The sequence below is a fragment of the Falco peregrinus genome, chromosome 5, assembly GCF_023634155.1.
Source record: "Falco peregrinus isolate bFalPer1 chromosome 5, bFalPer1.pri, whole genome shotgun sequence".
NCBI lineage: Eukaryota > Metazoa > Chordata > Aves > Falconiformes > Falconidae > Falco > Falco peregrinus.
Genome location: NC_073725.1, coordinates 83,741,461 through 83,767,042, shown reverse-complemented (window position 1 = coordinate 83,767,042; position 25,582 = coordinate 83,741,461). Strand labels below are relative to the sequence as shown.

Here is a 25,582-nt window from a genome sequence, read left to right as displayed (position 1 = left end):
ATGATTTTTATATCCATTTCGTAGTGTATAGAGTGAAAATGGTACCAGTTAACACTGGATGGGGAGCAGGAAGCAATGCCCCTCACTACAAGACCCGCTCATGGAAGAGGGAGGCATGGCACTGCACTAAGATTTTGGAGTTTGCATTTGTGGTTTAGTTTTTCACTGGCCTCTGATGGGGAAAAAAAACCCAAACAACCAAGAGGAGGTCATAAATTCTGCATTTTATTAAGCTTTCTATAACGCAGCCCACAGTAAGGAAGAGTAAGAACTAAAAATGCCTTGTTAGGTGTTGTGCACCGGGCTGGTGAGCCATTCAAGCCAGGCTATAGGGCTCCCCCGAGGTAAAGGGGGGTAGCTTTCCATACGGTGTGCAGACAGCTCTTTAGGACAGCCCAGCTTCAAAGTGTCAATGAATAAGACAAGTGCAGAGAGAAGCAACAGAGCTTCAGACCTGCAAAGGCAACAAATGGCTTCTGATTTTTTGGCATGTGAATGTGGCCCAGTTCTGTTCCCATTCACTGGGAGAAAATGCTTCGCTGGGAGGGCAGGGAAGGTGGGAGAGGAGGGCAGATGCTCTCCACCAGCTCTTCACCCAGTGTTACGCATGGCCTGGAGCAAGTCTCTTCGCCTGCAGGACCTGCTTCTCCTTCAGTGTACTGTGGGTGAGCAATACCCTGAAGGATTATTTTGTGACCAGCATTTGTAGGGTGAAGGGCTAGAAGGCAGAAAGTAGAGAGCTGTCTGTTCAGAGATGAGTTAGATGAAGATGAGAGGGATGAAGAGGAATCTTAAGAGAAATTTCATGACCGATGCCTAGTAATAAAGCAGATATGGGACTCCCAGGTGCTGGGAAATTGTTGCAGGCAGAAGAATCCGAGCTGGGCTTTGGCAATGGGGCAAACCTGTGCCACTGCACTCAGCAGGGACCTGCAAGCCTGCACCTCCATGAGTTGTGCCTGGACTTTGCACAATCTTCCCCTCCACCCCCAGCTCTCCACAAAAACTGGAACGTATGCCTGCAAAAGGCAAAGTGCAACAAAACCCCTGACATCATTTACTCTGAATAAATATAACGCGATAACACAAGCATTCTAATGAAGGTTTCTCGGTGGCTTTCCAGAAAGGCAAGCTCCACCAAAACATGGTGGCCTTCACAGCCCTCTTCATCTGTGGGGTGTGTGTGTTGCTTTTAGCAGCCGCACTCTATGTTTTAAAAGTTTTTAAGCAATCAGCTTTAAATTTGCCTCCTGGTCCGTTTCCTCTTCCAGTCATTGGCAACCTGCATTTGCTGGACATCAGAAGGCAAGACAAGTCATTAATGAAGGTAAGAAGAAGTGTCCTTGTTTCTAGGGTGTTGAATGGCAGCATGTATCTATTGAAAATTCTCCTCTGGTGACAGTTCTGAGATGATTTTTGGTGGCAAATGCATTTTAAAAAAAACTGTGATGTTTTAAAGGATTCAGAATAACCAAGGAAACTGTTAAATCCCAGCTCTGCAGAGGGTGATGTTAAATACGAGCAGTGCTTACGTGAGAACTTACTTACACATTGAAAACTGAGTATCTGCATCAGATCAGATGATGGACTTAAATTTTGGCATCTTCTTTCTGTTGTGAAATACTTTAAAATATTTGAGTGTTCACGTAGCCAACTTGAAAGATGGATGCTTAATTATGGTTGCCAAAATAGCTCATATTCCTTATTTGTGTTGCCAGTTTTTCATGAGAATGGGAATTAATATAGCACAGTCCAAAGAAGAGATGTAAGAGAAATCATTTGGAACAGTGAATGACTTGGACTTAAGCAGGACAAGGTTCTCTGTAGAAGTCACAGTTGCCTCACATCTGTGTTCCAGAAAAAAGGGGAAAATTCCAATGTATCTAGTGTCTCAGAGCCAAAACGTAGCTCAGCAGGCTTTCCCTGTGTCAGGACCTGGGGTGTGAATATCCTGCACCTTACACCAAGCCTCCTGACATCAGGTTGCCAGCAGCCTGAGCTTCGTGTAGGGAAGAGGAGCTGGCTTTCCCCGTCTCATTCCCATCGCTGTGCCATGTGAGGGGCCTCCATGATGGAGATGCCGGTGGAGATGCACCTTCACCTTTACACCAGCCAGCTCGCAGTGGGCTCAACATCCAGAGCTTGGGAGGTGGGAAGCAGCTGGGAATGTGGTTCCTGTTTCTGGCAAGACCAGAAGTCCTTCTGCAGAGGAGGGTAGGGCAGAGGGGTTTTGGGGTGGTGCATGGATGTGCTGGGCAGAATAAGCAAAGCAGAGGCTGGAAAGGAGGTGAGCAAGGTGATGGCATCTTAGTGAAGCACAGGCTCGGGAGGTGCTGGGCACGCTGGCCACAGCGATGCCTTCTTTCCCACGCTGGACTACAGCATCAAGAAGCCAACAGCCAAAGCGGTCTGCTGCCGAAACCGGCTGGGACAGGGGGCTGTGGTGGCAGCCCAGGGGACCCTCTCGCCGTCCTCTGCCCTTTGCAGTCTGCTCTGCCCTGAGAGGGTCCCCCAGGCTGCAGCTACAGTGGGGTGAGATGTATTGGGCTGGTGGAACTGCAGTAGTGACCTGAAAGCTGACTTGCCAGAAGACTTTTAAGGTATTAGCAAACAAATGACCTGGAGCAGAAAATCCTCCCTGAAAGGAGAATCCCTAAAGGATTTCCCTGTGAAAACTGCACAGTAGATGATGCAGCATCCAAAACATTATTTTGAACAAATTATTGAAATCGGTGTCTGTGAACTATTTTTTTGCATAAATTCAGCAAGTATGGCTATGTTGCTGAAGCACTGATTAGACTCTGCCTGGGCTACCTGGTTGCTTTGGTGCAGCAGGAGGGGTTGCTAAGCTTTGGAGCCTCTTCTGGTTTACATTGCCAGAACTGGTCTCCTTTTACAGGACACCAGGCTTGAGCTCACAATATGCTTTATGCAGTTTCAACTCGGTTGCTCTCAGTCAAGTATAATTCCTTGTAAGGCCTGGCAGGACCATGTTTGTGAGCCTCCAGAGAGCTCCTGCTGCCCCGTTTCTCAGACCTCAGTATAAAGTCCTGCTGTGCCTTGGCTTGAAAACTACTGTGCAGCAGAAATAAGAAGTGGAGTGTGGTATTGTGGTAATTTTCTAAGGCACGCTGAAAGAGCGATGGTTTCTTATGCCTTGATATATCCATCCATGGTGAATTGTATTATATACCTCTTTGCATTAATTGAAACAGAAGTTTTGCTTAACTTTTATTTAACTTGTTATAACAGCTTTCCCGTACCTAAAGGGACCTACAAGAAAGCTGGAGAGGGACTTTTTACAAGGACACGTAGCGATAGGACAAGGAGTGACAGCTTTAAGCTGAAAGAGGGAAGATTTAGGTTAGATATCAGGAGGAAATTCTTTACTGTGAGGGTGGTGAGGCACTGGCCCAGGCTGCCCAGAGCAGCTGTGGGTGCCCCATCCCTGGCAGTGCTCAAGGCCAGGCTGGACGGGGCTGGGGACAACCTGGGCTGGTGGAAGGTGTCCCTGCCCGTGGCAGGGGGGTGGAACTAGGTGGTCTTTAAGGTCCCTTCCAATAGAAACCATCCTATGATTCCGATTCTACGAAATAAGGACACCTCTCCTCTTTCATCCTCTCATGGTGGACGAAGCCTTACAGCCTGCCTGGGCAGCAGTTCCTCCACAGCTGCCTGGCAGATCTTGGTGATGCTTTTATGCTGCCCAAAATGTCTTGTGATGCTCTGCCCCTTTTAACCCGGTGTGCCAAACCGAGCCCAGCCAGCTCAGAAAAACAGTGGGTTTATGGAAGCTGTTGGGTTAAACAGACCAGTGTTTGTTTGCTTTGATTCCTCTTTCACTTAAGTGTCTCGGGGCTTTCTCTCTAGCATCCCTGCAGCCCTCCTGGCCGCAGAAGGAAGAGGGAAGGCAACTCTTCATCCACCCCAGCAGGACATACCACTCCCACCGATGACCTCCACGCTGATTTTTCTCTCCTTCTAGATTTCAGAGAAATACGGCCCCGTGTTCACCGTCCATTTGGGGTTGCAGAAGGTGGTGGTGCTGACTGGCTATGAGGCAGTAAAGGACGCCCTGCTGAACACGGCAGACGTGTTTGCGGACAGACCAGCCATACCTATATTCCATCACATCCAGCATGGGAACGGTACAGGCAGGCTGAAAAGATAAAGACGTGCTTGCTCTGCTGTTTCTCAAATGTGTTGTTTCCATTGCAACAGTATTTAAGAGTCTTGAGCTGTGTCTTGATTGTTGAGGGCCACGTTTTGTGGGGCTTGGGGACAGTTGTTTGTTTTCTTAAGAAAAATACTTCTGGAGGTCTTATTTTCCTTATCAGTTTTTTGCTTTTAGTGGCACTTGGGTCACATTGCAAGGGTGGGTTTTTTTGCAGCGCAGAGGGAAGGAAATTATTTTTCACAATGTGAAGGCTGAGGTCCTTATGCAATCTCTTTTCTGCAGTTACTGGGAGTTCAGACAAAGCATGGATCACGCATGACTCATGACAAAGACTGCAAGAACTGGCAAGAGTGCAATAGCACAGGCTGTTTGTACCTCAAACAATTACATCTGTAAACAGATTTTTGGCATGTTTCTGAATCGCATGTTAAAAAGTGATACATTGCCCAAGACTAGACATTGAAAAACATTGAAGGGAATAATCCAGGGCTGAAAGGAAAAGATCTGATGACCTAATATGTATATAATGCATACAGCATGTGGTGCGGGGGGTTCATCTTGTTTTGAAGAGTGAGGCCCAGTATGAGGAAGGGTATGCTACGGTACTTTCCCAACCACCGTATGAAGATGTAGACTATGTTCAGCCCTGGAAGCCCTCCTGAGAAGGAAGGACTTCTGAATTCTCCCCAGACACCTTCAGTGTTTGTAGTGTTCCCCACCTGTAAGCAAAGATGTCTCCCTGCCACCCCTCCTTGTGCCCCTGCCCAGGATACAGTTCATCTCTAAAATGCAAGTTGTTTGATGAAATCGTTTGTCCTGTTTGTGGCAGGGATGGAGCAGTGTCATCTGCACCCAGCCTTGCTCTCTGAGACAGCTGGGTCGTTTTTCTAAGGAAAAAACAAGTCAGCCCGAGACACAGAACATGCATAGAGCTTTCTACTGTCTGTGGCTGCAAAGAGACAAAGCTATAAACAAGCCAAACCCACAGCTTGGGTGTGGACAGCCCCTGACTCTTTAAAATATTGCCTCCTGCCCTCCTGAACCTACCTGGGGTGGTGCTTTCCCAAACCAGCCCCCACAGAGCCCCCCCAGTCATCTCCCAGGCAGGTTCCTCCAGGTTGCAAAATACCTGCACTCCCCAGCTGTTCCTTTGTTGTTTCTGAGAAAATCCCATACCACCTCGGCAAACAGGGCATGCAATCCCTCTGTAGGTGTGTTCTTCTCTTCTCAAGAGCTCTGGAAGACAACACGGCGGTTCACCGTAGCAACCATGCGGGATCTCGGCATGGGGAAGCGTCTTGGAGAAGAAAGGATGCTTGAGGAGCTTCACTTTCTCATCGAGTTGATCAAATCCTTCAAAGGTGAGCTGGAGATGGCATCGGATGTTTCATACTGCTTTACAGAGCCACTTTGAAGGCCTCTGGGTTGCTCCAGAAATGACCAATAGAGTTACAATTTTGTTAATTTCTAGGTGGACCTCTCCCCTTACGATTTTTGAATATGGCTCCCACCAATATCACCTTTGCTATTCTCTTTGGAAGAAGGTTTGATTATGAAGACCCAACATTTCTCACTCTGTTAAGGCTCATAGATGAAGTTATGCACCTTCTTGGCTCTCCGTTCTTGCATGTAAGTTACCGTCTGTGCTGAGATGCTCCACTATGTCATCAGAGTTGGTAGGTCAACCTGATTTACCATTGCTGGATGGCTTTGGAGATCCTTTAGGTTACTGAAACGTAAGATTCATAGAATTATAGAGTGGTTGGGATTGGAAGGGACCTTTAATGATCACTTAATCCAACACTGCTGCCATGGGCAGGGATGAGATTCTTTGGTTTGGGTTTTTCCTCCTTCAAGAAATCCTCCTATGAAGGAGGTCCAACACCACGTGGTGGCACTTGGGCAGAGTGCTGATGTGACCATGCTAGCAGAAGGGATGTGCTTGATTCTTCTACGGCCATTAAATGTAATACTGAGGCTTCCAGCAGAGTGGGACTTGGGGTGGGCAGCATCCAGGAGCGTCAGTGGAAATCCACGGCAGTGGTATAGACACTGCCCTCCACGTTGTTGTTTTTAGTCACTTTATTTAGCAAACTGCATAAGAAGAGTTTTCCAACTAAAAGGCTCTCATATGAGCCAAGAGCTCTTGTTGAACTTAATCCTCCGTCACAAGGAATAGAGCATTAGTTACTGAAGGTAATATTGGAACAGTCATCCAAAAAACTGTTAAAAATAATGCTGATGAATTTATTACCTGAGTGAGAACTATTACAGTAGTTGCAATTTGCAGTAGTACGATATCCCTTTTCTTTTAATCTCTATGCCAGGTTTAGTTTTTGCAGAAGACAGCAAAAATTATAACCAGTTAGCAAGAACAAGAGATTTGTGAATCTTATTCTGCAGCCAGTTTATTTATAACATTGAGAAATGGTGTAAGTAACCCCCCTGCACATAAAATGTAACTGTTTATTGTGCTGTGAAATTTAACGATGCTGAGAACTAAGTGTAATTGATTTATAATTCATGTGAAAGTTAAAAATGATGATATAACAACTTTAAAACCTAAGTATTTTGACTTGCTAAACATTTGGAGTTTGCATAATGTGTAATGCTTTATCTTTTTGCTTTATTACCTCTTTAAAAATTTAATTTCATTGTTTCACGAGTTTACTATCCCTTTCTCTTAATTGTATTTTTTTAAATTCATGTTTATAGGCTCTGTCTAGACAAGTCTGATAGGCTCCATTCATTTCTGTAGAGAATTTTTAGCAAGAGGAGGCATTTTTATACACTAAAATTTTTTAGTTACCAAAAAAGAGAGACACCAATCACATGTCATTTGGTTCCTCACAGAAATGATTTCTCCATTGTGACATGAGTTTTACAAGGTAAAGGGTGAATTTAATTTTTTTATCTCTGATTTTTTTTGTTTTTGTTATTTTTAGTTATTTAATTTCTACCCATTCCTTGGATTTCTCCTCAAACCTCACAAAATGATTCTGAAAAAAGTAGAAGAGGTGTGTGTGATCTTAAAGAAGTGCATCAAGGAAAGCAAAGAAAATATGAATGAAAACAACCTGATGAGCTACATTGATGCATTGGTATTCAAACAAGAGGTATTTTAACAGTATGATGATCCCTAGTGTCACATCTTACATGGAAATGCTCTGTGTCGCTTGTCTAATGAACATGCTCTACCACAGTCTATATGAAAATATTTAAATTTGGAGTAAACATTCTCCTATTTTAATATATTAAATACTGCCTACTGAAGGAAAAACATGAAATAATGAACTAGACCGTATCACATGCATGTCTAAAACTTGTCCTCAGGTGTCAGCTGCCATCCCTTCCTTGCTGGAGAGAGGGAGAGGGCTAATGGCATTTTCCCAACACGCTCCAGGCAGACGCATCCCTCCCTACGGACTGGGAGAGGGCAGCAGATGCCCAGCTGCAGAGATGCAGGGGTTCCCACTGCGTTTGAGCAAACGCATCGCCAGCTCCCACGTAGTGGATTTACCAACAGGAACGATAGTGTGGGAGTGCAGCAGGGAAGGACCAGTCTGTATTTGCCCTTTTTCTCCAAGTGTTTGCACCCGTGTACTTGAGAGGGGTCGGGGGCAGGATGGGTAGTTGGGCTTGGTGCCTTGTGCGAGTGCCTCAGCTGCTGCATGCAGGAACGACAGCGTTCCCCACCAGCAGCATGAAGCAGGGGCAGCAGGGCTGATGGGCCAGTGGTACCCTGGGCCTTTGTGGCTTCCCTGTGGCTCCTAGGAGGGCCTGGAATATGCAGACAAATTCCAGCTCCCTGACTTGGGAAGGCATTGTCCTGCACCTCTCATCATTTTCCCACCTTCTCAGGATCCACAGGCAGGGGATAGAAGTCCTGAGTTGACCAGATAACCACTATCTGCCCAGAGCAGATAAATGTCATATGATGTTGGAAAATAAATCAGTTTGTCCAATTAATTCATTTTTGGGGAGCAAAATCTCAAGTGTGAAAATATTTCTGCTGAAAACTGAAGCATTTCTGTACTGAAATGTCAAGGCGGGGTATTGTGGCACTTGCAATTCCCATGCATCCCACTGTAATGTCACTGAAGTCTAGGTTTCCCACCCTAGTTCTCTTTCCATGCTGACAGCAGTGGTTTTTTTCTTTGTATTTCCCTAAAGGAGCAAAAGAAAAGCAATACAGTTTTTCATGATGCGAATGTATTGGCCTCTGCGCTCGACCTGCTCATGGCTGGCACTGAGACAACATCCACAACGTTGCAATGGGCCATCCTGCTGCTGCTGAAGTACCCCGAGATTCAGGGTAAGATGCCTTTATGGTTTTGCTTTTCTTACATCGCGTACTGAAGTACTCCACAGCGACTTCGGAGGTGATGCACACCTGGAAAAGTTTTGTAGCCTCTCACGTGTGCCAGAGCACCCGCAGTCTGAGCATCTGGAACCTGTCCACCTCCATCCAAGTGTTGTATGCTGCCGTTCAGGACCAGAGGGTCCGAGGGGTTGTTCTCTACCTGCTCCCAGGGGCTGCAGACCTCCTGCCCTGGGGCAGTCCAACCACCAGTCAGCCTGAGCTGGGGTTTGCAGGTGCTTTACCGCTGGGGGAAACTCTGTGCCTTTCTCTTGCCCTGCAGAAAAGGTGCACGCAGAGATTGAGCGAGTTCTTGGCCCTGAGTGCTTGCCTACCTTCGAGGACCGGAAAAACATGCCATTTACCAACGCGGTGATCCACGAGGTACAGAGGTTTGTCAGCCTCCTGCCACACGTTCCACGGTGCACCTCGGCTGACACCCACTTTAAAGGCTACTTCATCCCCAAGGTACCTGCTGCTCTCCAGGCAAAGAGGGGGATGCAGCACACCAGTGACCCTCAGGGCAAAACGTCACGGGGAGTAGGGGACCTGGAAGCACAGGGCCTTTGGTGGGGCAGAGCCAGTTCCCTCATCCCCTGTCTCCTCCGAGTCCAGACTGATGGCAGTGTGACTCAAGGGTTACACACACAACTTCCCTTGCCCGTCTCTCAGTCTTCATGATCTGGAGTCTGTTCCTTATTCTCTTCGCTCTCTGTTGCCATCCATGCCCTGCAGAGCAATGCTGCCTCCAGAGCACCATGGCATTGTCTCACTGCCTTGCTTGAGGCAAGCAGAGAGCAGCTGGGCACCGAGGAAGCCACATCTTCTGCTTCGTAACTCAGGAACAGCCAACAGCAATTGTTGTTCAGTCAGAGATTAGTCAGTAATTCCAGGACCCACGCTAACTAGGGGTCATACGGTCACGTACCCGCGCAGAATTCAGTTCTTCAGAGGTAGAAGTTTGCTTCCAGACACAGCCCAAAGGGAGGAACAGTTACATGGCTGAACAGGGAAGGCAGAAGCTTGCTACATCCACACATGCTAAAGCAGAGTGTGGTTGTGCTGCAGGGAACAACAGTGATTCCTCTGCTCACCTCCGTGCTGCTGGATACAACACAATGGGAGACGCCGGATGAATTCAACCCCAACCATTTCCTTGATGCGGATGGGAACTTCATAAAGAAGAAAGCATTCCTGCCCTTCTCCGCAGGTAATGACAGCGTTCGGTCCTGCACAGGGCACCGAGTTCCCAGTGTCCTTGGGAGATATCATCCCGGTGGCAGGGTCCCAGCGTCAGGCACAGGCACCCGTGGTGGGATGGTTTAGGAATACCCGCCCTGGGTTGTGCTGACTTGCAAACAGCCCCTCAGCCCATACTGGGAGGCACACCAGACCCTGGTGTTTAAAGACACTACTGGGACCTACAAAAAATTCAACACCTCAAGCAAGAGTTCAGCCTTCCATCTGCCTTGGGAAGTTTTAGGGTGTCCCTGATCAATTCCTTGCAGGCTCAGAGTGAAACAGCCCTGTTCATATGCCTGTAGGAGATCATCAGTGATGGCTGCTGAGTGTCATGCCATGCTGTTTTGCATTTCTGAGGCCTGTACTGTCCCCCACACTATTGCTACCAAGCCGTAGGGAAGAGGTGTCAGGCTGAGGCACCATGTACCCCATCACGCCCCCAAAAACTGTGCTTTTGGCATTGCAGGGCGGCGAAACTGCATTGGAGAAAGTCTTGCCACGATGGAACTCTTCATCTTCTTCACAGGCTTGATCCAGAAGTTTACTTTTAAGCCTCCACCTGGGGTTAAAGAATCTGAGGTGGACACGACTGCAGAGGCTGGATTCACCATGAGGCCCCATCCACAGTGCACCTGCGCTGTGCTACGCTGCTAAGGCCAAGGCTCCGAGATGAAAAAAGTACATGTGATAGTTTTGTATGAGCCTAGCAGATGTACTAAGGAGAAATCAGATCCCTGTGCAGCAGCTACAAGTAGTGTCTGCTTACTCAAAGCCTTGCAAGTACTGGCTATGTGCTTAAAATACCTGTTGAACAAATTTTTGTAAGAAGCAGAGGAGGACTGGTGGGTAAGGTGACCTAGAAAATTCCAGCCAGGCACATGACTGGAAATGACAGGACAGTCACTGCTGCACGCAACAAACACACAATGTAAGAAAGTTGTCCTTGTTCTGGGCTTCTGACAGCGTTTCCCAAGAGTGGGTAATTTCTTCACTTAGAGAGTAACAGTAGGTACAAAAACGTCATCCATCCCTTGCTCTTTTCCCATTCTCTGTTGCACACAGGATAAATTATTCCCAGATGTCTACACTTTCTGTGTGATGGATGCTCTTCCAACGCTTTCCAGACTTATGATTTTGAATCTCAGATACTAAACCCCAAGACTTTTCAGGTTCCCCTTGCTCTGAGGGACCTCAGCATGGTTCCGTGGGAGTCTTTGGCCCTTTCTGGGTACAAGTTCTGCTATGCCTGCTCTGATGTGGGGCTTAACAGCTCTTCCCAGACAAGTGAAGACTCGCCCCCCTACATTTTTACAAAGGTAGCTCAGGTACACAAGGACAACTTTTCAGAGCACCGCGTGTGAACAAGCAAGCATGCAAAGATGCTTCTAAAATGCTCTTTCATTAAGCAGCACAGAAGCTGGGCAGGTGCAGGCAAAGCGACACAAAACCTGCCCATCTCCTGTCTCCTCACTTCTCCCAGCTGTCTGTGAGGTTTGTCAGGACCCTTCCTGCTTCCTGGCATTCCCATCTGCTGAAAAGGCTGAGGAGAAGGCTTCTCCTGTTCCCCGCATACCACTTGTCTATTTGCCATCAGTCTGGAAAAATCGTCTTGGCTGCCAGCCCGGCTCGCAGGTGAGCGCTGCTGGGCTGGGGGTGCGGGAAGCCTCGGGGTTTCTCTCTGCCCACCCTGCAGAGCTGGGGGGCTGAAGGCGCGGTGCCCCCCGAGGGCTGCGGGGGGGCTGCCTGGGACTCCCAGGGATCGGGGTGCCATCTCGTGGCAAAAAGAAAACAGAAATGATGTTCTGCACAACCTTCTTGCTGAGGGCGGCGGGCAGTGGGGCTGCAGATAAGGAGGCAGCCCTGATTTGACCGATCTACCCCACCGCTGCCATCCTTGCACCTGCCCATTGCCCCCCCTGAGAGCAGCGTGCAGCGCCGGGGCTGGCAGGGTGGGCTACGGGACACGCTGCCCAGGCAGCCGTGCGTGGCACGAGCCACAGACATGGTGCGAGTTGGATTTGTTCGGATCTTACTTGAAAAATCAAGCCACCTGTCCCGCCCCAAGATGTTTGCCTTGGGTCAGGGCAGTGTGTTGCAAGGCACAAACATGTTTTGCAGCTGGCGCGAAGACCCTCGGGGCCACTGAGGAATGTGGAAACGGTATTTCTGCCCCTGCGAGCCAATGTTTTCTGCTAGATAAATGTATAGCTGAGTCATAATCAATGTTCTGCCATCGTCTGGCTGCACAATACATGGGAGGCAGGCACTTTCTCTTGCAGAGATAGATTCAGCTAATTCAGCGTGCTGGGGAGCAACCGCTTCCATCCACCTGCTAGCACAGGCGCAAGGAGGGTGCACGGCACTTTCCAGAGGAATCAAAGAAACCTGTTTCCCATGGATGTTTGCACCTCGTAGCTCATGGCTCTCGTTGAGGCACAGGTACTGCTCAGCCTGCTGAATCGCTGGCTGTGACCTGCACTGCCTCTGGCTCTGCTCTGCCTGCCAGTACAGAAGCTGATGTCCAAAAGGAGCGGGCTCCGAAGGCTGCTATGCCATGTAGGAAGGGATCCATCTCGCTCCTGCGAAGCCAAGAACCCAAGGGCCCATGGAAAGGGCTCAGGTCCGAGGTTCCACCGGTGAATTCATGCAGATTTGAACCCAGTCCAGTTTTGTCCCCTGGAGCACTCGCTATCTGCAATATCTGTCTTTTGAGTTCATATTGCTTTTGGAGGGGGCTAGAGCAGGAACCGTCCTGGCCTCTCTGAAGCCAAAGACAAAAGTCTTTTTTTATTTCAGCAAAGCCAAAACTTCCTTCATTGAGTTGATATATGGCTTGCTCCTCACGTGCTTTACCTGCCTCTCTCTGCCTTCCCTGCAGAAGACCCCATCCTGCTGCCACCACTCCTCAAGAGTGATGTTACCAGCAGGTGATGCTTTGGGAGAGCAAGAGGTGAGAGGCTCAGGGTCCAAGGCACTAAGCAGAGGGACAGCATCAGCATCAGTGAAGGTGGCAACCTTTCATTTAGCCTCTGCAAGCAAGAGTTGAAGACATAAAAGTGAAAAACAAATGCCATCCCCATGACTGACTAGTAGTCCATAGCTGAGCACAAAGGGAAAGATCTTTGCCCTGGAGAACCCACTCTGCAGATATGGCGGGTCTCCTGTTGAGCTTTTTTTGCTAGGATGAGGCTATGCAGAACCTCTCACTTGTAAGATACAAGTAGAATTATAATGTTTGTTGTCACTCTGGGCTCAGGGTCAACCTTTCATGGCATCTCCATTTCTGTGAGATGCAAAGCTGGGTGGCAGGCATATGAAATATGATGAAGACATTGGATTAAAACTTTATTGGATTCCCATGAAGGGGGAAACAAATAATATGATAAAGCACGTGATAAGAAAATGCATATGGAGAGGTGGCAATTCATAGACAGATAAATGGATGGAAAATTGCCTGAGCTATACGTCAACTGAAATAAGATTGTGAAATAAGATGATGGCAGGCAAGAGTGCTAGAGACAGGGACAACAGCCAGACAAAGCTACAGAGGAAAGGAAAATAACCCACACTGGGTCTTGTCTCATCCCTGATCCCAGTTTTCCTTGCATCTGTGTGTGTAATATGGGCACTGTGAAATTAGACACTATTTGCAGGGCAGTTGCATGGCTGGTTCCCATGGCCAGACCCCAAATAGCAGACTGGCTGCTGTTGTTGGCTCTCACCATTAACCAGGAGGTCTGAAGAGAGGAACAGTGTTTGATCCCACTTAACAGTCAGGAAAGACAGAGATGCGTAAAACTAGAAATGGGTCTAGCTGGGTTTTCTGTATCGTTAGCCTTTTATGATCAGTTGCTGGTACAAATCTCATGTGAACTTATGATTTAGACTGCAAACTTAGAAATGTAGATCTTGTTTTATTCAGACTGTGAAGCAGTGTTGAACGTGGTGGTAGCAGCACTTGCGTATCTGAACAGGTTTGCAGAGTCTGGGGCATCTTTCAGGCCGTTGTTCCAAGGCAGAAGTAACTTTGTCCTCAAATCACATGAATCGATTTGTTTTTTCACTCTCAGCATTTGACTTGGCTGCCTAGGCTGGTAGGGTTTTGCTAGAAGCTATGGATAATTAGGGAACTTGGGAAAAAGTTCACGAGGTGCTTAGGGATGGTTCATGTGCGTGACCCACGGTGTATTTCTGCAGCTCCCGGCAAACAGGGTGTGTCTTTCCTCAGGATTTCAGGCAGATTTCTGCATCATGATGAACCTCACTGCGTTGCCATGGGAGCCTGGGTGTCACACCTACTACTCACGGGCTGCATCCCCTTCGCCAGACCACCTCCTCTATCCCTCCATCAGCTCCATGCGCCTTGTCTGAGACAGGTGTAGTGGTGGAGTGGGAGTGGATGGAGACAGCGGGAAGGGGATGTGGAAGAGGGTGATGTGGCAGGATGGGGGGATGGCGAGTCCTAGCATAGCTAAGCTGGGTCTAAGCAGCTTCCCCACTTGTTGGGCTGCTGGGCAGCAAGGCTGTGGTTATTCACGCAGGACAGCACAGGTTGCCTGAGGCTGAGGCCTTAACGTGAAAGTCGTTTGGGGGACAGTAAGGTCCAAGTCAGACTCTGAAACTCCTGGTTGGGGTTGAAAAGTAAATGTCTGAAGCAACCCTACAAAGAAGACAAACAGCTCCATCTTGGCGAGGCTTTCTCCAATGCAGTTCCTTCGCCCTGCAGATGAAAGCAGTGTGATTACTTGAAAGATCAAACTAGAATGTTTGCCATGGACACGGTAGCATCTGAGATGTTGGAAGCAGAAGCGAAACCCTGAAATACACCAGAGCATTTTGGGGCAGAGAAGCAGCTAGAAGTAGCTGTCCCAGTCACACTGGCACAGTGTGCCTGCCTGGTCTCTTTTGTCACACAGACACCTGCAGCAGCAACTGACAGCCGTGTTGCAGGGTTATTATGCGTTCATGATGTACCCTCTTCTCTCCTTAGATCTTCCAACCCCTCAACATCTTTAACCCTTTCTCTTTGAAAAGAACCTGATAGGAAAATGCTACCTCCTCCCAAAGTGGAATGGTTTGAAACTCACTTTTCCCATGGAATTGATCCTAACATCCCACTTTTAGAAAAAGTCTGCGTTCCTTCTTTCCTACCCACTTTTTGTGCTAGATTCCCAGCCCCTGCATGATGGTCCCCGTATGGCTGAAGCACTTGGTGGACAGCAAGGACTGGCTTCCTAACACCCAAAGTTACTGCTGAGGGTCTGGTTGGAGCATGTTCTGGAATCCCTTCAAGCCATCCTTTCAGAGGAACAGCTGGGAAGCGTAAGGTGACATGGGAGGGTTCTGCAGGACATCTCCCTTTATAGCACTTACAGGCTCCTGCAGTGCTAGGATTTGTTAAAGTCCTAGCAAGTTCTGCCCCTCATAACGCACGCTGAGGGCATGGGCTGAGGGCAGGTGTTTCTGGAAATGAGCAACCTTTGGAAGCATTTCTGGCTGTCAGGAAGGCACTGTGGAAGTGATATTTCTTCTTTTAGGATGGCTCAGGGGAGAGTTTCTGATGTGTAACAACTGTTCCTACCATTAGCTCAGTTTAAGCCCAAGGCAGGCTGGGTTTATGAGCCTCCGGGGAGAGAATGTTAATTGTATTTTGCAGGTAGAATTGAGATTTAAAAAAAAAAAAAAAATAGTTTGTGACTTGACCAAAATGACAGTTGGAGGTAGTGTCAGGATGCCAAGTGTCCTATCACCTCCGATAACCATGGGGATGTACATCTTCCTCTAAAAGAACAGTCCTTGCTGGGAATCCTTGGCAGCTCTCAAAAGTGCCGCTGCAAGAATCACAGTCCAAGGTGATTTCTGGGAGCAACCCAGGGCCTTGGATTGAAGATTTCACAATAATACGTGTAATGAGTAATACGGTTTGGTGTACTCTGTCCCATAGTAGGTCTCTGCTGGCTGTAACACCCAGTCAAGGTGCAGGGCTTACTGGGAATCTCTTTGGCTCTGGTGGGCAGTGGGTGAGGCCTTGTCCATCAGACCCACTCACATGTGGGACTTGCCTCGAGATGGGAATTGAGGGTCCCTGGATTGTACCCTCACTTCCAGGATTGCTCATGAAACCCCGTCATAGCCGTGCTGGCATCCCCACCAGTCCTGTCTGATTATCCACCTACTCCTGACGGCTTGGAGGCATTTTTCCACCTTCTTTTGGATGCAATACATCTTCCTCGTCTCTCCTATTGAACCTTTGGGAACCCATGCCTTCAGTGGTGGGAGAGCTGTGCTCTGAGAGCAGCCATTTGCCTGGATGCAGAATAACTGACTCCATTCAGTTGCCTGGTTGATTAGGGACCGAGTTAAAGGCACTACTCAGCCATGAAGAGGCCTTTTGCATATGTTGTGGTAAATGGTCCTACCATAGCCCCAGGCCAGTGCAGATCAGCCCTCTAGTTACCTGTGGAGAAGGGCAGGAAAGCTCCTCTCTTTACAAAATTCCCTTCAGCATCAAGGAAGTGGTTGGGGTTGAACTGATGCGGTGTCTCCCATTGCGTCTTGTCCAGCAGCACTGAGGTGAGTGACGGGATTACAATTATACCCTGGAAGAAAAGTACATGAAGGCACAAAAGACAGCAAAAGTGCTCTGGTTTTTGTTCATTTTGTGACACAGACTTCTATGTCTTAGGAGATTTGCTCCACCTGGGGTAGGTGGAGACCCTGAGGGGTTTATCCCATCAGCCAGTAGAGAGAGAGGTCACCGAGATTTTCGCAGCAGTGCCAAGGACAGAAGCCAAACCCCACGTGGTGCTATGAAAACCCCAAACAGGGGGTCAGGTCCTGTAACTTCCCTGGCAGATACTGCACTGTGCAGATGCCACCAAGGGTGTAAACCAGGGTCACTGGTGGAGTAAGTCCTGAGCATTAGAGGGGCTGAACTGAGTCCTACAATACTAGTCTCATAGACCCAACACAGAAACTCTTCTGGGAATGATTTTGAACACCTACTTTGGCCTTCTGTCCTATAATTCCCTCTAAAGAAACGGGTCTCTCATGGCACTGGCAAGGTGAGGAGGGTGCTGTGTTCCTGGCATGGAGCAGTTGCCTACCTTGGGAAGGAAGTAGCCCCTGAAGTGGGTGTCAACAGCAGTGCAGCGGGGAACGTGGGGCAGGAGGGTGATAAACCTCTGTACTTCATGTAGCACTGCATTTGTAAATGGCATGTTCTTCCGATCCTCGTATGTGGCCCAGCTTCCAGCTTTGACAGTTCTCCCAATCTCCTCCTGCACCTTTTCTAGAAGGAACAAACAAAAAGGATGTGCCCCAGCAAGGAAGCCAGCTCCCGCCTCAGATTTGGTTTTGTGAAAAACATGTTTTTCCAGGGTCTGGAGGGAGGGGATTCTTAAAACACAAGCCTGGGTTTCCCCACTCTATTTCTAGTTCAGGCACGCGGATGGGTTGTTTCCCCAGCATCATGCTTTGATCTCCACTCATCTTCTCTCCTCCCAAGGCAAAGGGACTGTTTTGTTGTGACTTTGATCAGCATCTAATTACATCAGGAGTTCATAACAATAAAGAGATGGGGTTCAGCTCTTAAGGCAGGCCTCTCCCCTCCCCAGATCAGCTGTGCCATGGATGGAGCGTAGGCAAAAGGAGCTCACTTTGAATCTCTGGGTATTTCATCATCAGCAGGATGGCCCACTGGAGCGTTGTGGCTATGGTCTCTGTCCCTGCCATGACCAGGTCGAGTATGGATGCTATTAAGTTGTCATCATGGAAGAGGCTGTCTTTCTTGTTTTTCTCCTTTAAAAACACAAGCAGTAAGAAAAGTCTTCAAACCGTCAGACTTTGTATTCAGCAAGCCTGGGAAATACTGCATCGCCTATGACGCTGTTCACTACGATCTTGTGTTTGGGAACTGGGTGACAAAATAGGCCTGATCCTGTATGCACAGCATTCCCCGAAGGTGGAAGCACCAAAGATGGAAGGTTTGGAGTGGAGTTTTGGTTCAGCATCCATCTCCAGCCAGAAGCGGGCTGAAGCCCAGGGCCAGATGCAGAGCCCGGTCTCTCCCCTGTACAGAAGGAGATTCAGCTAATCCTCGCCCTGGGGGACTCCCCCTCTCCAAGGGCAGGTTTGAATTCCCAGCAATATTCAAACTGACCTTTCAGGCCATTGCTGTTGGGCTTTAGGGCTGTACCGACCCTTCCTCCACATAGCTGGGTAGAATACTTAGTGCCTAAGGTTGGCCCAGATCCAGCTGGAAAGAAGAAAAAGCTCAGAGCCCAAATATTTAGTGTTGAATGAAGTCGACTGATGTGTGAAACTGCTGAGCCTCTGCTAAAGTAAGATGCAGGGCAGGGCTAGGACTTGTACTGGTGATTTATCATTCAAGTAATTTAAGTTTATCATTCATCTTGGAGCAACAGTATTGATGATTAATTGATGTTGTAAAAAGAATGGCAGAGTCAGCTTTCGTGCAAATTCATATCATTTTCTACTAGGAACGAGAAGCTGATCTCACATTATTAGTGCTGCTATTTCACGAGTGGACTGGGAAAGTGCCTTTCATACCTTAATTTTGATAGAAAAATCCCTGCAGTAAATTACACCAACAGTAAGAGACTGGCATCTCATTTCAACGCTGCTAGAGTAACATAGGTAAAATAGGTTTACATGACATGACTGAAATCAAGACTCAGCAACTGTTTTGGCTAGAAAATCCAAACGAGACATTGCAAACAGTCAACAGGTCAACAGAGCTAAGCAGTCAAATACCTCCTGTTGCTTGAATATCAGTGCATCAATGTAGCTCCTCACGCTGTTCTCATTGATGTCCTCCCTGCTTGCCTTCATGTATTGCCTTAAAATGACGCGTACATCTTCTATTTTACCAAGCATAATCTTGTGAGTTTTGAAAAGAAATCCAAGGAACGGGTAGAAATTGAAATACTAAGGAGGGATTTAAAAAGAGAGGCATGTAAGTCTGCAGAAGTATCAGTTTTGTCTTGCAATAGTAGCATCTTAGCATCCCAGGGACTTCCCGGGCAGATTTCCATAAGGGAGGGGTTTGCAGCCTTTGAGCCTTATTTAGCACTACCCAATTTTAAGCATTTATGCCGTTCTGTTGAAACAGACCCTCCGCACAGATGTGCACAATGGTTCAAAAGGAGAGTAGCAAAGGGGAATCCGGCAGCACATTTGTGGTGATGAAGGTGGCACATGAGAACTGTCACATTTTAGGTGTAATGGCTGGTTCTGTACATTTGACAACTGCTGAAATAAATCCTATGGTTTGTGTGGCTCACAGATGTAATGTGCTAGTGTGAAAAAATTGTTAAGCTGTGGGATGGGTTACTTACGTTCAAATATGGAGATCCCAGAAGAATCATAACTTCATCTATGAGTCTTAAGAGAGTGAGAAATGTTGGGTCCTTATAGTCAAACCTGTCCCCAAAGAGCATGGCGAAGGTGATATTGATCGGAGCACAGTTGAAGGACGGCAGGCTAAAAGGTTCCCCTGCAATGGGAGGAGCATGGAAATGTTAGTGAGGTGTTGCAGCAGCAGTGACACATATGAGGCTGTACAGCACCGTGCTCACCTTTGAAGGATTTGATCATCTCAATAAGGAAGTGAAGCTCCTCAAAAATTCTCCCTTCTATCATTTTTTTCCCCATGCCGAGGTTGCGCATGCTGGATACAGTGAATCTCCGAGTTGTTCTCCACAGCTCCCCAATAGAGAAGAACAAACCTGGGGAGGCCATGAGACATGGTGCTGGGCTCAGGCATGGAGCAGCCCCACCGCACGAAACCAAGTAGGGGTCTGGATGAGCAGGGATCTCCACAAGTGTTTCTGCTGCCCAGTTTCCCATGGATTTAGGGACTAAGGGTCTCCCATTTCTGTGTGCCCCTTCCCTGTATCCTCTCAGCTCCATTCTCCCAGTCTCACTGAGCCTGAAGGTTGGGGAAAAAAAAGCTCCCACCCAACCCAGTTTGCCCCAGCCCTCTCCTGAGCGCAAGCTAAGCTGGTATGGCTTTCAGACCAGTACGGGTTGGCTGTAGAGCTGAGGAGATGTTGGTCTAAGTCAATCATGCAACTTTTCTGACCCTGTTTGATTGCAAGTCTAAGGCCTCATCAACAACCTTGTATCTTTGAAGCTTCTACCTTTGTCCTTTTCCAGTCATAAAGGTATTCTATCTATGTGGGGTGGGATAATTCAGTCACCTCGACCCTGGTCGCTGCTGAATGGTTTATTGAGATTCCCAGCGACACTGCGTTTTCAGCAGTGGCAAAGATACTAGTGTTTTGTGAAGGTTTCTGAGCTCATGCCTTGATGATCACTAACACCACCAAGCAGGGATGGGTATTTCATCCCGACTGTTGGAAATAGTCTTTGGATTATTGACACAATTTTTTCTTTTACTGTCTCAGACTGTGTCAATCAAAAAGCTGGATTCACAGTACTTTACATCTTCATCTTGGCTGCAAGGTTTTTAAATGTGTTTGCTTTTTCTAGAATAAACACTGCTTTAAAGCAGTGTAGTTTGGAAAGCAAAACTTCTTGCTCTAAAAATGTCAAAGCAAATTTCTAAACTTAATTTTAATTTTTTCTTTAATTCATGCAATTTCTTCCAGATCTTTCCTTTCTTTCAAACACCTCTGGAGTCCACGAATCGGCATTTTCTGAAGAAAAAATGTTTCATGGGAAAATTTGTGACCGTTATTACTTAACAGCCCCTGTGAATTTACAGCTCTGGGTCACCTCTAAGTGGCTCAGACTTGAGCTGAGAAGGTAAGCGTGAAAGGACTTACAGTGCAATACTGACAGTCTCCCACAGGGATATTTTACATGTAGATTAGCTCTGAAAAATGTTTTTCTCTCCATCGATTCCTTTTCCTTATGTAGCGATAAATTCACCTATTGATATTATAGCTGGGTAATTTAATTTCTAATTGTAATCCCAACTTCAGCCTGTGACTAGCATATAAAGCTGCCTTTTGGATGCTCAAAGCTAAAGCCTCAGCTGGAGCAGAGGATAGAAAAACAAGGCAAAAAAAGTCCTCTGAAATACTCAGGGATGGAGAGTTGCCTTGGAAAAACTACGGGGTTGTCTGTGGGGCCAAATTTCCAGCCTCAGCCTATTGCTTCTGCCTGAACCTGTTTCACTTTGGTGCACCCAAGAGCCTGTTCTGGGCGTGGGGGACTGACGATGTCCAGAATTGTGGCACCTGGCAGTGGGAGAAAGGGAAAAACCCTACAGCTCCGAACAGCCAAACCAGTTAGTCCAAAGTCCCCTGAAACCTTGAGGAAGGTTTGTAAATGTGGTGGTGGCAGCGAGCCACGTCTTATGGGAACTAACCCCAGAATGACCACAGTGCTTTTAAAAATCCCACTCCTCACCCTCTAACGTTTAGGATATGGATCAGCTGCAAGCGCATTAGTAAAAATAGTGAAAAGCCAGGAGGCATTGCATGCGAATGAGGAAAGCCAAATGTTTTCTGCCAGCTTGGCTTCAGAAGGGTCCAAGGGGGATGTTTAAAAGCCGGGCTCCGGGGATCCACAGTTAGGCTGGTACTAAGCGACGGTGTCATCCCTCCCACCCGCTCCCGCTCATTGCTCTAGTACCGTTTCCGTTCTGAATTTGGTCAAATATTGGGATGGATGGTCTGTCTACAAACTCCTCTGTGTAGTTCACAAGCGCCTCCCGCACAACTTCGTACCCGGTCAGGACCACAACTTTCTGGAACCCAAAGTGGAGGGTGAAGATGGGGCCGTATTTTTCCGCAAGCTGAAAAAGAGGCGAGCTGTGATGGTCAGGAAGGGAGGGAGAGTGCATGGGGCAAACGCCTGTTGCTTTCTGAAAGGACATATTGCGCCCTGGCATCCTGCTGGGCACTGCCTGCAGAACAGCACCTGTGGGCTGGAGCTCGTCACGGTCAAACACAAGGCATTTTGTACAGATGCCTGGCTTGCATCCATATGGATTTTAGGCTTCTTGCCATGAAAGAACCCCCAACCCCATCACTGCGTTACTAATCTGGTTTTACTGTCAAGAAGAAAATAAATGAAAAACAAAACCCCCACCTAGAGTTAAAGACTGGACCTCAAAGGGCAACACAAGTTCGCAAACTGAGAAAGAGGAAAACAGAGAAGGAATTTCAGTGCAAATAATGATGCTGTCACACAGGAAAGCTTTGATACGATGCTCCTCTCATACCGAAGCACTCCTGCATCCCTGCCATGGGACCAGAGGAGCTGTTTGCTCCATGCCAGGCATTTAGTTTGCCTTGGATGACCACAAATTGCAAATCCATGCCCCTCTGCTCGGACCTGGCTTTGGTACCTAGAGCTCAGCTGGGCACAGCAGGGAAACCCGCAGCAGAAGCAGGAGGCTACCTGACCTGCTGGCTGTCCCCGTGCTTGTACAGAGTGATGCTCATTTTGCACTGAGAAGGCTCTGGATGTATCTTTGCCATAACACAGAGAAGCTCTTCCACTGCCACATGCCCCAGGACAAATTCTCCGCGGCTCCCCACCAAAGCTGTGCCTTGCTGAGTGGTTTTCAAAAGCAACGCAGTGGCTCAGGGAACTGAAAATCCCTCCAGGAGCATGTGGTCCCGCTGGCATGTCCCACGTGTGCCCCCGGAGCCGCTGTGCTGTGGGCAGGTCTCTGCTTCTCTTTGCCAAGGAAAGGGGTCTGTGGCAGAGCAAGCTTGGCTGATGGGTGAATCCACGCTCCAGAAGGATTGTCATACGTGTGCCTGCTGCTACATGTCTGCGTTCTGCAAGGGTGAGACTGTCATGCCCCCCCTCAACCCTGCCCGTGTGTCTCCTTGGCACTGCACGGGGGACTGTGGGAGGCTGCCTGCTGCTGCCTGCTGCCACCCCATTGCTGCAGCTGCAGCTGGCTCCCCAGCAGCTTGAAAACAGCACATGGGAACAGCCGAGAAGAGTTCGGGCTGGGCTGGAGCAAGGGGATAGGCAGCCACCGTCCAAACGTGCTGCCTAAGCAAACACGTGGGGTGTGTGTGCAGCCTTAGCCTGCGCCAGCTCCGCCGGCAGCTTTCGTGGGGGAGAAAGGGGCACCCCATCAGGTGCCCAGCCAACAAACACTGCTGCTGTTGCTCAATGCAGTCCCCTTTTTTTGCTCTCTGTGGAGTGAGATGGAGGGATAACTCCTCTGGAGTAATCCCAAAGTAAAGGCAATAGTAGACAATACCCAACACAGCCTAGCAGGTGATGAAAGCACGCGGAGGTAATTCCAAACAGCCGTTCAGAGGCTGCAGCAACATCTGCCCAGCCCCACTGGGTAAACTGACCCCAATCCTGCCACTGCTCCTACACCAGCGGTGCTGGGAGCCTCACCCCATGGCAGTGCTAACCCACCGCTCGGCTGCTCCCAGAAAACGGCCAGTGTTTGCTGAGCACCGGCGTTACGGGAGCTGCGCCGACACCTCACTGTGAACCGCCACTGTCTGTTTGCTCACTCTCTCCCTGACCCGGCGCAGGTTGATCCCCAAGGGTGCTGTCTGCTAGAGCAAGGGGGGAGTGTGACATGAACACCCCAGGCTGTGCCAGCCTCCTCTTGCACAGAAGAATAGTTTACCACCGTTAAGTGGGGTAAGTTCTCTTAATTACAGGCTAGTAGAAGAGCTTACAGGCTATTCATTCTGATTTCCTTAGCGCAACTTCTCCATCCCTCTCTAGTACTGCTGTCTAGATTTTAATGCATATCCAATTAATCAAGAGGGAAATGGATTTTGCAATGGGGCATCTGGATTTGGCCCTCTCTGAAGCAGTTTTGGGGTCACTGCATCGTGGAATTCCCCTTGCCAGTTCTCCGGGGCAGAGGGGAGGGAAGCAATTTCATTTCATGTTAGTTATGTCCTAATGCTTTAAAAGATTTCTGGGTGTCCGAGCTGTCAAATTAATATTTCAAATCCCACAAGCATTATATACTTCATGTACATCATCGCAATTACATGAAGAAATCCCATATTACCCAGAGGTCTTTTTTTAATGGTTGATCGCTCATAAATGACATCGCATCAACACAGACATTGGCTAGAAAAAGCCCAGAAAAATATTATAAAGCAATTTCCACACCTTTACAATTTAGTCTGAATTAAAAAAGATTAAAGGTTCTCACTGATATATCCCAGGCAGCTTTAAAATCTATGAGGGTCTGGGTTTGGGGTTTTTGTCCTACCTTCATTAGTGATTTATCTTGCCTTCTAAGATCCACCAAGTGCAGGTTACCAATGATCGGAAGAGGAGTTGGACCAGGAGGTAATTTAAAAGCTGAATTTTTATAGCCAGTTGAAAAATAGACTACAGCTAGTAATACTGCTGCACACAGCAGGCAAATTAATGCAGGATCAGAAATAAATGAAATTAAAAAAGACATTTTTTTAGTAATAATCTGGGTTTTGGGGGTTAGAAGCAATAAAAATGCAGTGGCACTGTTCAGTTTCTGCCAGCTGGCTTTCTGTTTGCTCTCTGCGATTGCTACAAGCACTCGATTCTTATTAAGGTTTGTAGAGTACCTAAATAAATATTGCATACTCCACCCTCTTTAAACACCTCAGAGAATGTGGTCTAAGCAGTTTGTAAAGCCTGTCCAGAAGTAAAGAGAGTTTCAAATTACAAACCCATGCATGTGTGTGCAAGAACATATACATGGGAAAAGGTGCTTGGCATTCCTCTATAACCTCCTCCTCCCCCTGAGACCTCAAGGTCCTTTAGTAGCAGTACTATGACCCTCCAACGCTCCGCTGACACAGGGAAATGAAAAGGTTTCTTTGAATCCTATTAGAAACCTCCAGATTCAGATTTGGGTAGGGTCTGGGGTCTCCATGTTACTGGAGAGAAAAATGTTATGGGAGGCTTTAGCTTTCTTGATGTCAAGTGGAGATCAAAGGTCATTAATAGTGGTAAAGCCCATCTACCCCTGGGGGCTGTAACCCATAAACTTCTTCATAAAGTCGGCTCCAAACTGCCCAGAAGGGATGTGATTTCAGACTTTGTGTCTGAAGTAGAGGACATGTAATAGCTAGCCACGGAAAATTAACTTGGATCAAGTGATCATGAGTGGATTCATGAGTAGAATGGGGAGACAAAATTAGATTTGAAACTTCTGGGAGGATTCTTCATTTTGCAAGAGCAGCTTCTAAGAGATAGAAGGAAGAAGTTAATGAAATTAATGAAGCCCGCTGACCTGGCAGGTTTCAGAAGGGGAACAAGACAGGAGAATGGAATTATTTTAAGTTAAAGATACTAAACACCTGGAGCTTGCATCCCTCATAAAGGTTTAAATCTTGTACAGAAAGAATTGAGATCTACCTGGTTGAGTAGTGGTCTTCAGGAGGATATTGGGAATAAACATCAAATGGAATAAGATTGTTCAGGGAAGAAAGAGCTGTCTTACATGGTTAGGAAGTGCAAGGCTAAAGGTACATTTATCCAAAAGTTAGATCATATAAAGGCCATTACACAGCAAATACGGGTCAGTCAGCCTTGTAAATGTAAAGAAGGTAGGGAAGGCAGCGGACCTGATCTGAGGTGGGATGTAGCTATGGTTAGCACAGTCCCAGAGCAAACGGCTGCTTGGCTGCATACTGGAGCTGCCTGTGCGGTGTGGAGATGTTACGGCACAACAGCCGCCCAGAAGCAGAAGCAGCAATTGTGTTGCAACATTTCTGGGATTTTTTTTTTTTTATTAGTTTCCAAGAAATGGGCTGGAGGCAACGGTTTCCCCCAGAGCATGCCTAGGATGACTCAACCCTGCCTGCTCAAGTGAGCAA

The 25,582-nt window shown here is 47.7% G+C and overlaps 2 protein-coding genes across 2 annotated transcripts; one reads left to right on the top strand and one right to left on the bottom strand.

The window, feature by feature from the left end:
* Positions 1-1,089: 1,089 nt before the first annotated feature.
* LOC101915186 (cytochrome P450 2W1) lies at positions 1,090-10,866 on the top strand. Its single transcript, XM_055806253.1, has 9 exons — positions 1,090-1,327; positions 3,986-4,148; positions 5,389-5,538; positions 5,649-5,806; positions 7,123-7,293; positions 8,351-8,492; positions 8,821-9,005; positions 9,606-9,747; positions 10,246-10,866. The coding sequence occupies exons 1-9, from the start codon at positions 1,145-1,147 to the stop codon at positions 10,431-10,433; spliced, it is 1,482 nt and encodes a 493-aa protein (XP_055662228.1). The 5' UTR covers positions 1,090-1,144; the 3' UTR covers positions 10,434-10,866.
* Positions 10,867-11,390: 524 nt separating this feature from the next.
* LOC101923323 (cytochrome P450 2W1-like) lies at positions 11,391-24,242 on the bottom strand. Its single transcript, XM_013295326.3, has 9 exons — positions 23,989-24,242; positions 21,405-21,567; positions 19,379-19,528; positions 19,139-19,296; positions 18,555-18,728; positions 17,438-17,579; positions 16,886-17,070; positions 16,237-16,378; positions 11,391-14,499 (listed from the first exon to the last, which is right to left on the bottom strand). The coding sequence occupies exons 1-9, from the start codon at positions 24,184-24,186 to the stop codon at positions 14,309-14,311; spliced, it is 1,503 nt and encodes a 500-aa protein (XP_013150780.2). The 5' UTR covers positions 24,187-24,242; the 3' UTR covers positions 11,391-14,308.
* Positions 24,243-25,582: the final 1,340 nt, after the last annotated feature.